Below are 12,781 nucleotides of genomic sequence, written 5' to 3'. Positions count from 1 at the left end.
AAGCCCAGCTGCCTGGCGGATTTGTGGTAACATTTGCCCAAGGAAATCGTGCCCCTTGGGCTCACCAGCGTACCACGCGGCTTGTCTGTTCAGAAGCTGGTGGTCGTTTTTTTTTTTTTTTAGGAGGACAAAGGGCTAAAAAACTGGCAACAGGGCAGTTCGGACTGGCAGCCTCCATCTGGATAACAAAACTGCTGCTGAGTCTAGAGTGGACACAGATATGGGTGTTCCTCTCGCTCGCGAGGCAGTACTGGCGACTCTCTTCTATAGAAAGAAGCTAAGGTCCAAAAAGTAGCTAGCTAAAAATTAAAAGTGCTGTGGATCCCCTGCTGATGTAACAGAAAATATTCACGCCAAATCATTTTTAAAAATCAACAGCCAATGCGAAAAGTCCAAAACTTGGCAGACCAATGATGTAACTCACTTCTAAAGGTTAAAACAGTTAAATGATTTTTATGCATTTGGGAAACAACATAGTGCAGGAATGAATAAGCAGTCACAGGGATAAATGAAATGCCCACACTACCAGAAAGCAAGAGAAGGTGTCTCACCGATGAAAACACACACATCCACTTCCACACAAACCCAAACTCGAGTGCATACGCCTGCTATGAAGGAGCAGCCGGCTGGGAGGCAGAGACCCAGGTCACGCAGGCCCAGGTGGCGGTGCTGTAAAGTGACAGTGTGATTTAAGTCCTGTGTCATGGTATGGTCTGTTATCTAGCAGCGCTAACAGGGCCACTCCGATACGGTCCGACACCCAAACGACTGCAGCTCAGGCGGTGGTGCTGATAACAGAGAGGTTGAAGCCTGTGCAACTTCCAGCTGTAGTGCGCAATTACACGAATCATATGTTTTAAGCAGCTGTCAAATACATTTACATCCAGGGTTTCTGTTATTGATTTGACTTTTTTTTTCTGCAGATTTCTTTGAGGTTATTTTCTCCTATTTTCAGGGCAGCTCACTGAAGAGGAAGACGGGACTGACTGGGAGGCAGACAAAGGCGACGAGGGACAAGTTTGAATTTGATTTGAATCCAGGATGTTATACATTAGACAGCTGAGGAAACAAGATACACCTTTCTCTTTGTTTGGAAATACATAAACACAGATGTTTCACCCTGCCAGCAAACAAAGACAATTCTCTGGCAGAAGCCTGTTGATGGAAAGATTCTCAGTATATTGTGTTTTCAGTAATTGGATGTTCAAAATATAAGAACGAAGCTCTTACAAATGTATCTCAGTGCACATTACACATCCAAATTTTCACAGTACGCTGCTTTGCAGTTTACATACACAAAACCAATGTACTTTACTGTTTTGTTCTTTGGGAAAATTATCTAAAAACCTTCCCAAGGGGCGTCATTTTCTCTGTGACTTTGGAATAACACTCAAACACAGAGAACACTTTTTTTTCCCCCCACAGATTCATAATACTTGTTCGTGTGTGTTCCGAGGTGTTACTGGAGCCGTCTTTCATCACTGCAATCCATTTCAATTTTCTTCCAGCTGTGAGAAACTCCTCAATTTCCTTTGAGGAATACATTGTGTAACAACAGTCATCGACTGTGTCTCAATTCCATACTACATGCCAGTTTTAAACATGTTTTATGATTTTGTTTACACACAATAAGTCAGGATGCATACTATGAAATGACTGATGTTTCATCGTGAGACAGCGGCAGAAAAATCTTGCAAAACAGTTTCTTCTAGGTCTTGGTCAGTTAGTTCTTCTTGGTCTTGGTCAGTATCTGTGGTTCTGCTCTTGACTTGGTCTTTCCCCTTTTTGACCTATTGTGGTGGTCGTTACTGTAGCTCCACTTAGATCATCATTACTCCTCCAACTCTGGGTCTCCTTAAGGTTTCATATCCACGCCCCTGTCCAGAAATGACTGAGCTTCCTGACAGACCCCTTTGACTGACTGATTTGGTTTTAAATTACTGGCTGAGAGAGAGTTACTCGGTCGACTGGTGAGTCAGTCAGCCGGCGCTGTGTTTCGCCTGATCTGCATAGCTGACGCTCCGGTGTTGCGTCGTGCAGGCGGCTCACGGCAACCTGGATAATTAGAGCTGTGTTCGATCACTGTACCATCTCCAGCAAGCTGATGATTATCCCTAGCACCAAGCAGAAAGCGTTGACAGTAAACCCATGAACACAAACACATACACACACACACACACATACACACACACACACACACACGACAGGGTAAATGCAAATGAGCTGCTCCAAGTGACTGTATTTTAAAAGAGTGTTTTGTTGTTGTGTACTTTTAGACGTTAATACATGTATCCAGCAGAGAAAACGATCTGGCTGTTTATTGAGTGTTATATTGCTGGTTTATTTCTGGAGTGATATCATACTGCATGAGCTCAATATAATGATTGTTACTCCCTTCCCTCCCTCTGATTACATTATAATATGCAGTGTTACTGCTGTCTTTCAGGCTAATTCAAAAGCTGCTGTTTCAGGCGAGCACATATAGTCACGGACAGGCAGAGACAGAGACGTATAGAAAATCCTCTCAGCGCTCGTCACATATTCATTAGATCCGGTTCATTGTTACACCCCGGGTTTGGTCTCTGTTACCAATCAGTAATGACTGAAGCGCTGCATCACACCCAGGAGCATTATGTCCTGTAATGAGATTCTTCTCCCCGAGCATCCCTCCCTAATCCCATGTCTCTATCCAACGCTTTGCAGACCTTCGGAAAAGCTGAGTCAAGCTGAACATGCACACTCTACATGAAATTCAGTGTTAACCCTGCCATCCTGAAAAAGAGCAAGACAATGGCACTGAAATGGAATGGATGCTGTGCCTATTACCGAACATGTTAATCCTCTTAAGAAGTTAAAAGAGGTCTTGATGACATGTGGGAGAGACAGGGGTGTGGGGCTCTGTGGAAGTGAGTGAGGGCCAGTCTGAGAAATGAGGTTCGTCCCGAACAATAGTGGGCCTTGGAGCCTGGTTCTCTTAGTCATTAACCTGTGATTCTCTTTGGGGAATAGGGTCTGTCTTTAAATTACCGGGTGCAATTGTTGCGTATCTTCTGCCAAATGCTAAACATCGATGATAAATTTCACCTATCCTCTGCAGACCTTCCAGGTTACCCGTCACTGATCTGCAGCTTGAACAATTTCTCCATTTTTGCACTTTCAGAATCTGCCAAGACACAGTTGGATAAGTTGTGAGACCAGCTGCTACTAGAGTGTTTAGAAAGACTGCCAGAATAATGCTACCTCATTAACCAGATTTCCCCAGACCAGCATTTGGCTGATGCCTATAACCCAGACAACACATACTTCTGAGGATCCCCATAAAAGCTTCTTTTGAGAAAACTGTCTCCGGGGCCGTGTAGATCCTCTTCAGAGGGGAAAGTTGAGTAACTCACTTTGATTACGCCTCATGAAAGGGAGGATGTGAGACAAGGAAAGCGCCGAGCATTGAGCAGACCATCAGCATCGATAAGGTCGATATTATAGCGGCGAACGGAACAGTGAATGTCAAAGCACTGAGAGGTAAATTTGTCAGAGTGATACATTGGAGCGTCTGCTGTGGAATGCAGTGACGCTGCGCCAAAAAAAACAGGATCAACAAATACAGAAGACTGAGCCCTGACTCACCTGTCTTTCCCCGTCTCCTTCTTGAAAACCATGTCGCAGTAGTTCATCCTGTCTTCAGTGGTGACGTAGATGCGTGCGTGAGGGTAGTTCTCTGCAGCCTGTCGCAGCATGTTGTACACGATCCCCTTCCCGTCCTTCCTCATGTTTCGTAGCGGCCCCCACACCACGTAGATGGTGTCATTGCCCTGCCCGAAGAAGTACTGGGGCTTCTGCAGCAGCAGGGGGACGCTGGTGTGGGAGACGACCCTCAACGTGGTTCGTTGGCCCACGTCATGCTCAAACCCCCGAGATGGCGCATTGTTCATCCGCCAGATGCAGGGAGAGCGATCGATCTGCGGGCCGGCAGCCTGCCCCAACATCTGGCCGGAGCTGGACACAATGCTGCAGAGCTCACAGTGCAGCTTCAGGGGCTGGAGGAGAGGAGGCAATTCAGTTACAATAATACAAATCTTTATCAGTCGCTGTATATTAAGTCTTTTCTTCATTTTGTTTCTACGGTTTTGGCATTCTGCACTGTAAAGGTTAGAGGTCAGGGTGAGCAACAACAACAGCGACAAGGCATCACAAGTCAAAGTCAACTAAGACAAGACCAAGTTACAAGTCAGTAGAGACAACTCCGAGTCAGGTCTCCAGTGTGTCAGAGTGAATCTCTATTCAATTTTCAAAATTAACAAAGAAAGCAAAACTCAACTCAATGGAAACAAGTCCAGGTCAAAGCTAAGGTCATTTGTGACCAGCCAAATTCAGGGTTTAAGTCAACGTCAATCCAGGCAAGTCACAGTAAAGTCTGAAGTAATTCACGACAAGTCCGAGTCCAGTCTCAAGTCAAAGTCAAGCAAGACTAATCCAGGTCAAGTCTCAAATAATTTGAGGTAAGTCGTAGTTAAGTCTCTATGAGGGTTAGTCTTACACCTCAAATTAACACAGACAAGTCCAAGTCAATTTATACATGTTCAGGTCAAGTCTCAAGTAATTTAAAATGTCAAGGTTAAGTCTCAAGTCCTTAATTTTGTGACTTTAGTATGACTCGAGTCTCAAGGCTACAGCCGTGGTTAATGAGACAAAAAGTCATCTTTAACCTTTATCAACCTCTATCAGTAACAGAGGGAACATCGGTAGGTCTGTGGTGCAGCTCACACAACAGAGGCAATATATCACAGTGTTAAAGTATGTTTATCATTTACTTTTAGAGCTTCCAGAGCAAGGCTTTTTAGCCTGTTTGTATGTGTTTGTATAGACAGGTAGCAACATCCTCCATCACTGAGAAGCAAAAAATGCAAGAAGTCTGGAAAAATTGTCAAAGACGACAACATTTACAAGAATTTAAAATCTGAAATCTTAGCTAGTGTCCACTCCTTCAACTCCAGCAGAATTTTATGGCCAATTTATGTTTAGCATTATTTTTCTTATTTATTACAAAAAAAAGAGATAAAAATTCTTCTAAAATGAATTCATTAACAATTATTTTTCCCATTAAGACCTTGACTGCTGAATTCACCTGGAGGCAAGTGTGTTTGGTTCTTGTCCATTTTAATTTAATCAAGCTTTTTTTCTTAAAACGAAATGCCGACCTCCGAGTGTACTTTTCTTCTAAAACATACTGCCTCTCATGTTGTTCTATTTTTTATCTTATGATGATATATTTTATGTGTGTGCAATAAGATTAAAGTGAGGTTTTGGCAAGCTAGTTGTGTGATCAGAACATAAAGTAAAATGCATTTGGAAATTACATATAAAAATAAAATTCATCGGGGGTTTTACAGCCCTGTATAACTTTCTTTTATGTCCTGAGATTAATGTCATTGTGCCCAGAACTAACGTTGATTAAGTTAATTGAATGTGGGACTTCAGAGTTCCGGCAGAGACTTACTGCGACAATGCGGCGCAGAGAAGCAAGGAAGTTGCGTCATTTATCTTACTGTATATTTTTTTTTGTATTTCTTATTATACTTTACTGGAGAAAGGGGATTTGTAATGAATCTTGAATAATTGCTCTTAGCTGCGCTTTGCCAAGGGAGGAAAAAAGCCTTCTCTGAATCTGAAATGAGAGATTTACCTAATTGAAGCTAATATGCTCGGTTTGTTTTGATGAGATTAAACTTACTTACGTGAATGAATGCAAGGAAAAGTTCGAAAAGAGAAAGCATTGTGTCATGACTAAGCCCCGTTTGATCATTTGCTTAATGGAGAATAAGTGTGATGTCATTGCTTTGAATATAAATTGCATTTGTGTTGCAGTGTTTTTAGGCAGAGAATGTGAAACTCTCCCTTACATGTTCTGTTTTTAGTGTTTCTGCAAACAGAATCCCACAAGACAATCCAGTAAATTCGATTACAACTGCTTGGCTTATCAGCACTCATATGACTCATTGTTATACAGACAGAAGACGCAGAAGATCAACTGCCTAGAAAGGAAGCAGTACAAAAACAGAACTCTTGGGTGAATTACTCCTACAGAGCTACCTGCTATTGGCTTTTCTCCCATGAATGGATTTAATCATGGGTCAAGAAATGATCCCTGGACCTAGGCTGGTAGCTCTCCATTTACTGGGTGGTTGAGACACACATCACAGCAGCCTTGAGCTGTCAGCAGCTCGTCCATCATCACCCGCTCCCCCTCAGCCCATCTCATAACTCCATCACGCCTCTCAGCACACACAGATTGGCCGAGCTCTGTTGAAAACGCTGGCTGGCTAACTGCATGTGAGACACATGGGTGCAGTGTGACTGGAAAATCCACCGCTGAGGAGCCTCAGAGCCTCAAAGCCTCAAAGCCTCAAAGCTTCAAAGCTTCAGAGCTTCAGAGCAAGGCATTTACCACAGTAGAGCTACTCAGTGACAAACAATAGAAGAGGGTTCTGTAAACAAACTGTATGAACAAGTGGTGAAAAAAGGAGCAGGAGTATTTTTTCTGTATTAAAAAGGTTCATTGAAAGATAAAAACATGCATCTGCTTAGTTTCAGTGAACATTATTACCTTCCCATTAACACTAATCACATTTACACGCATTAAGGAAGTGTCTAAACGCTCAAATTTATAACTAAAAACCAGAGTGGAGCATTTTTATTTAGCGCATACTGCAGGACTGGCATCCAGCTCCCGACAAATCCATTAATATTACATCCTGTAAATCAATAAAATGTTATAGCCTCTCCCTCCACTCAGCTGTGATTCACGTTTCACTTTCACATTCACGACGGCGCTGTTTCAGTGTGGCATGCCATAATCGGAAACAGAGAGCACTTTTATAATCCCAATAAATTTGGCACTCTGTGATAAGTACAAAATCACACAGCAAAGCCTCAGATTTTAATGCATGAGTGTGCTAAAAATAAAGTGGGTTATTTAAAAAAAAGCAGGGCTTAATTCCGGGGACACGGTCTTCATTAAATTATACCACTGGGATGTGAACTTAACCTTGACGTTCATTAAAACGCTCTAAACACGATTAATTAATAAGCAATAATTATTACGTTAACACGCCAAGTTCCCAGCGTAAGATGCCTCCCTGGGACTCGGAAGTCTTTTTGTGTTTAAAAATTCATCGATTAGCTGCATCCGTCTGCATGGTGAAAAGTGATTCATTCCAAATGCTCCTCATGGGGCACACACATTTCACTTAACAAGAAAAATGCAGTACATGTGTGAAATGTCATTTCGGAAAAAACAAATCAGAAAAAAATAAAGAATTATTTCAACTGACTGAGCTGAGGTTTAGCCATGCTGGTCAGGTATCATCACAGAGATTAGATGTGTAGCTGACTGACAAAGCTAACGATATCACCCATTCATGTGAGGTAAATATGATGGACATATATCTGACCTGACACTTGATGAAAACTCTGTTTAATAGAAACAAGAGGGCAATTAAATTAAATTAAATGTCAGTTTTGGATGCAAAATATCCCATTAAACCAAACTAACCTAACTCTGAAACACACATATTTCCATTTATGCATGCATAAATAAAACAAAGCTGCATTTTCATTCTCAAGTTAGTTTAATACAAGCACTGGCCCCCTCCATTAAGGCTTGTTTGTTTATTGGAAGTTCTGCTGCAGCTCCTGATGCTACAGTGATTTCCTGTTTACACTGTTTAATGCTTTTGATCAGAGGGCATCTACAGATGTTTCCTTGCTAATGATTTACACATCACTGAAGCCTTTACTAGCTGAGAAACTCCTCGAGTTTTAATGGTGCAACTAGCTGGTAGCTAATTAGCTCATTGGAACTTAGGGAGGATTGTACACAAAAACTTTATAATGGATCTACTAACAGCTGGACATGGTCCAAGAAGTAGAAGCACTTTCCTCCATGTTGGTTATTGTGTACATTTCAAAGGGCCTGTAAGTTTTCAGGTCTAAATGAAAATATTGAGTTTCTGTCTCCGTCTGTGATAGACCAGAGGCATGAATGTAAAGTGCCACAAGACAAATGTTTTCTATTTCTCCTGAAAAGCAGAGCGGGAACAATTTATCACACCTGGAGACAGACTCAATCAAATGAGGAAAATAAGGCAGACCATTCCCATGCTGCCGGGTTATGCATTATACATGCTTGCCAGAGGTTTATAACACCTCAAATGACACCTCGCTGCGGATCAGGTAAGATTGCCTCACTGTCCGGGAGAAATATTACTGCTTCTTAAGGTGTTGCTGTGTGCTTAACAAAGGCTGACAGCTCACACAGCAGGATTTCACTCCGGACTTAATCACTTACGACACCCTGTATGAGAGTATCACCTTGACCAGACTTCCACAATTCTGTGCATCCTTTGTCAGAGATTTCAGGAGCGTGCAGGAACACTTTTGACACTCACGTTCAGGCCAATCACTGCCCCTTCTGATTCGCTACAGAAAACTCACTGGCGGGGTAATATGAGCTGAAAGGAAGCCTAATTCTGCAGAAACTGCCAGTCTTTCCGTATGATTTGCATAAATATCCATGAGGAGAGGGCAGTGATTTAAGCAGGCTTGTCTGGAGGCAGGAGGAGGTGCAGTCGTGGAGACTGGTGTAAGACATGATTGCCTCTGGGCCCATGTTGTGTGGATGAACCTCTCCGGAGGCAGGGGGATGACACTCCGCATTAATCTGCCAATATCAGCCTGCTGAATATGAGGCATGCACTTTCCATGAAGGACCAACGCATCCGTCGCAACTTCAACCCTAGATGTATCGCAGCCCAAACTGAAAGCGCAATCCTCATTCCCCCGTCAGCCGGAAACGTTGCACGCATCTCTGCGAGCGGTATGTATGATTTTCCAGCGTGACTACTCCATTTCCACCAATATGAGCACAATTTCAGTTTTCGCCAGCTGCCTCCCCAAATAACATATACACAGCTTGGTTTTTACATTTTGATGTGGTGGGAGTTAAAAGGCTTTGATATTTCAATTTCCATAAACTGTGCAGGGAATATACAGCACAGAGCTGTTTGAAGGAAGGATGAAGAATAGGATCACGGACATGGGTGTTTAAAATTACAAAGAAATAATGCACACAAGAGACATCAAACAGGCGTTTTCTGATCCATCACAGAGACCCCTAATAAAATAAATAAAATAAATAAAAAAATCCTCAAGGAGGTGCCGTGCATTTGCATGAGTGCATTTGAATACACCTTCATTATCGTGAGGATGCTGTGTGATGGAAGGTTAATGTTAATGGAGGGCTATAGAATATGAATGCACCATAAAAGAAAAGGTTACCTGCGCATGCTGTAAGTTATAACACTCGCGCCGAAATAAGGCAAATGTAAGAAGGTTCATTGTAAAACATTAGACGTTTAGTGCTTTCACCGTAAGAGTGAATGATTTCAGCAGGGATGCATGCTGAAATGCATATGTGAAAATAAAAGTTTTTACATGAAATGATGTTCATGTTTTTTTGTGTGTGGAAGACTAGCGACCACTGTGTGGAAGTTAATGGGGATGCAAAGAAAGAAAGAAAGAAAGAAAGAAAGAAAGAAAGAAAGAAAGAAAGAAATGTTGGCTACATGAAAGTTAAAGCTTCCAGGATTTTGCCTGTGCTGTTGTAAATGTTCATCAATCAGCTCCTAGTTATTTTGTACCCTACAGATGGAACAACTTCAAACACTTAGAAGTTTCCCTGCAGTTTGCCAAGATCACTGCAACATAACCACTTTGTCCTTTATCATCATTTATCAGCCGTCACATTTATTTTTATCATTTCACTACAGGGTGTCACACTCACCTCCGAGTTTCAGTCTGCTCCCTAAATCCTTTCCTTCATTCAGCCCCGTTGTTTGTGCATACATGTTGTTACTCTGCTGTCCTTTCAGGCCCTGCCGCCTCCCACCTGCCTGCCTGCCTTTCCCGCCAGTAGAATCACCTGACCTGCGCCTCCTCCCCACTCACCTGCGCTCCATTACCTCATTAGCTCCCTAGTTTAAACATACACTGGCCCATTTTTACTTGCTCTCTGCCAGATTGTCTTCGTGCCAGTTATTTCTCTCTGTTCTTTGCCTGCTTGCGCTGAGCCTGATCATGTTTTCGACTTTGTGTGTGTTTTTTGGGGATTTTGCTTCACTCTGACCCTTTGTACTTTGCTTGCCTGCTTGGATTTTGGCATCCTAGTTTTTCTCAAAGTGCAGACTCTGTACTCTTACATCTTCCTCCTGAGTCCTTCTCTTGCGTCACTTTTCTGAGAATCATGACAATTATTTGTAGAACTCTGTAAATATGGTTCTGCTGTAAACAAAAACGGCTTTCTCTCCTTGAGTTTTCTCTGTGGAAATAAAGGTTTCAGCCACTCGATCAATCAGCTTAGCTGAATAGAACTGTCCTCAACCAAACAGGTAATGTCCTTGGTAATTTGTTATTTGCACACTAAATTAAGTGTGACATTACACACTAAAATGGCATAAGATGTTGTAGATTTTATGTTGTGAAAGTAACTTCACACTAATGTACAGCTCATTTAAGTCATTTTGTGTGTGACGGCTCTACTTTGACTCGATTAGCATTTTCAGATATAACTGAGCAAGACTCTGCCAAGATTAATGAGACTACAAAGCAGCTGATTTCACAGAGCAACATAAAAAAAATTACATATGACATATTTCAGTTGAAAAAACAATTTGAAAATAGAGTAGAAACAGAAATATCAAACGAGACATGGTGTGTCTGCCCAGCTGGGCTCGTGCTGTGACTGTGTTTGTGTTTTGCTGACATGTACTTGTGTATCTCTTACTGTGTATCTGTACTTAATGTCCCTCACCTCCTGTTTGGGAATGCTGACGTAGCCCAGGTGAGGCTTAAAGGCCTTGTACGGCTGCTTGGAGAACATCCAGTGGCTGCTGAACGTCTGACCGAAAACAGGCTGCAGGAGGAAGTACGGCTTCTCCGAGTAGTTCACCACGACCACGAAGAGCGACACCGCCACGATCAGACTGGTGGCGATAAGAGACTTCTTCTGTGGAGAGGATGGAGAGAGCACTTAATGACAAGTCTGAGAAATGCATACATATCATAAGATGGGTCAGATCTTAATTTTCATTTCTTTATTGTCAGTAGTTTAATAGTTTGACTTGAAAGGTAAACAAAAAAGTGGAGGCTCACCAGCTGCATCATAAATCTGCCAGCAGCCTCAGCTGCCAAACGCAGTACGCCGTCTTATAACAATTATATACTGTATAAAAACAACTAACACAGTGTATAACAGGAAATATACAATAACAACCAGGCAAGAAAAAGTAAGGTGACACATTTTTTTATATAATATACAGCCTACAGTATGATAAATATACACATTTTATATATAAAGCTTATGAAAGCTTATGTTTCTAAATGTATTTTAGACACTGTATAAATGCATTATCACACTGGGAAAGCTTCAACGTGCAGTAATGTGAGTTGCATAAACCTTGATGGAAAGATTCGTCACAGAACAAGTAACAACCTCAACTTTCTATACAACTGAGCCAAAGAGGCAGGGCAGCGGGAATATCTGGTGCATCCAACAGTCATTGCGCGTGTGAGTCTTTAAGCAAAGTTTAATGCATCGTGAAACTGTGAAATCAAATCTGCAACTTGATTTGATTTTGATGAGGGAATAAGGGGAAGCCAAGTTCAAGTATTTCAGATAAACGAAAATGGTATATGGGGCGCCTCGGTGGCTCACCTGGTAGAGCGCCTCCCACATGGGCTTAGTCCTAACCGCAGTGGCCGTGGGGTTTGAATCCGACCCACGGCCATTTGCTGCATGTCATCCCCTCACTCTCTCTCCCTGACCTTCCTGTCTACCTCTGTCAGTAAAGTGTAACAGTAAACTGCTTAAAGTTGCACTGATTATTCACAATGTAAATCAATATAGACATATAGACATCAGCCGTACATGAAAGAACACATCCTACACAACTTTTTCTGAATATATTTTTCTCTGATTTTGCCAACACTGTACTTCTTGTCAGTAGTCACACTGCATGTGCACTTGATGCAACTTAACTGAGTAATTGAGAGGCTTCTTTGAAGAGATTTCAGACAGTTGTTTTCTCCTCTAGAGATACAGTTGACGTTTCTGTTCTCTGCCTGTCTGTTCTGAGTCTGATCGTGTGTCTGACTTTGTGACAGTTGGCTTTTTTTGTTCAGATCATTCGCTGTTTGGTTCAAGTCTTACATCTTGGAGACCGTGATATCATTAACTGTACAGATCACTGGTGCAGATCACTTCCTTCACCAAATTTGGGTTTTATGTAGATCTTTGTTACATGTGATGCAGAATATAAGAAAATGAAAGCTATTACTTGCAGCATATCTATCTCTGTCATTTTGCAGCATCCAGTGTATACAGTATATACACAGGTATTTATCACTCTTAACAAACCTCCATCCGCATGAAAACGCAGAAAGTTAAATGAAAAAAAAGTCTAACATAAAAGCGCATCTTACTCAGGTCACTTTGATGTTGTTTGACCAGTGAGACAGAGACGACGGCACTGTCACAGTGAGAAGACATTTCTGCAGTGGCAGAGAAACTTCATAACATGGAGGGAAGACAGTGTTGAATTCAATCATTTTGTTTTCGACTGAATACAGATGACTCACGGTAACCTCTTCCCTTCACTTCAGATGTGATGAGCATGATAAGATCTCTCTGACGCCCCTTCTCCAGAGATAGTCAATTAGCAGAGATTAA

The 12,781-nt window shown here is 42.0% G+C and overlaps 1 protein-coding gene across 1 annotated transcript in view; it reads right to left on the bottom strand.

Annotated features, from left to right (window-relative positions):
- The window catches only part of st6galnac3 (ST6 N-acetylgalactosaminide alpha-2,6-sialyltransferase 3), a 75,061-nt gene that overhangs the window by 35,375 nt on the left and 26,905 nt on the right, over positions 1-12,781 (bottom strand). The window contains exons 2-3 of the mRNA XM_022758146.1: positions 10,865-11,059; positions 3,625-4,034 (exon numbers count right to left, since the gene is read on the bottom strand). Coding sequence (XP_022613867.1) covers positions 3,625-4,034; positions 10,865-11,059 — 605 coding nt within the window. The remainder of the gene's footprint in view (positions 1-3,624; positions 4,035-10,864; positions 11,060-12,781) is intronic.

Source organism: Seriola dumerili, unplaced genomic scaffold, assembly GCF_002260705.1.
Source record: "Seriola dumerili isolate Sdu_G_001 unplaced genomic scaffold, Sdu_1.0 BDQW01000291.1, whole genome shotgun sequence".
NCBI lineage: Eukaryota > Metazoa > Chordata > Actinopteri > Carangiformes > Carangidae > Seriola > Seriola dumerili.
This window is presented reverse-complemented; position numbering and strand designations above follow the sequence as displayed.